General features: G+C 62.6%; 1 protein-coding gene across 1 annotated transcript in view; it reads left to right on the top strand.

The window, feature by feature from the left end:
* SORD (sorbitol dehydrogenase) overlaps positions 1-241 on the top strand; it is a gene marked incomplete at its 5' end in the record, with an annotated part of 12,527 nt that extends 12,286 nt beyond the window's left edge. The window contains one exon of the mRNA XM_010132672.1: positions 15-241. Coding sequence (XP_010130974.1) covers positions 15-180 — 166 coding nt within the window. The remainder of the gene's footprint in view (positions 1-14) is intronic.
* Between the last annotated feature and the right edge of the window lie 45 nt (positions 242-286).

Raw genomic sequence — 286 nt, forward strand, 5'->3', positions numbered from 1 at the left:
TCTTTCCCTTGCAGGTGGCCTGTGGCAATTGCTCTGCGCGCATCCCAGCGGATCAACGTCAAGCCATTGGTTACGCACCGCTTCCCGCTGGAGAAGGCTCTCGAGGCGTTCGAGACCACCAAGAGGGGCGAGGGGGTCAAAGTCATGCTGAAGTGTGACCCCGCCGACCAGAACCCCTGAGGTGCCACAGTGCCCGGCCCTTTCCCCCCGGCACCGCCTGCCTGAGCTGTGAAGCATGAGGCTGCCAGAGGCTGGTGTGTGGCTGCCGCATGTTTACAGTCACCTT

This window comes from Buceros rhinoceros, unplaced genomic scaffold (assembly GCF_000710305.1).
Source record: "Buceros rhinoceros silvestris isolate BGI_N320 unplaced genomic scaffold, ASM71030v1 scaffold39103, whole genome shotgun sequence".
Taxonomy (NCBI): domain Eukaryota; kingdom Metazoa; phylum Chordata; class Aves; order Bucerotiformes; family Bucerotidae; genus Buceros; species Buceros rhinoceros.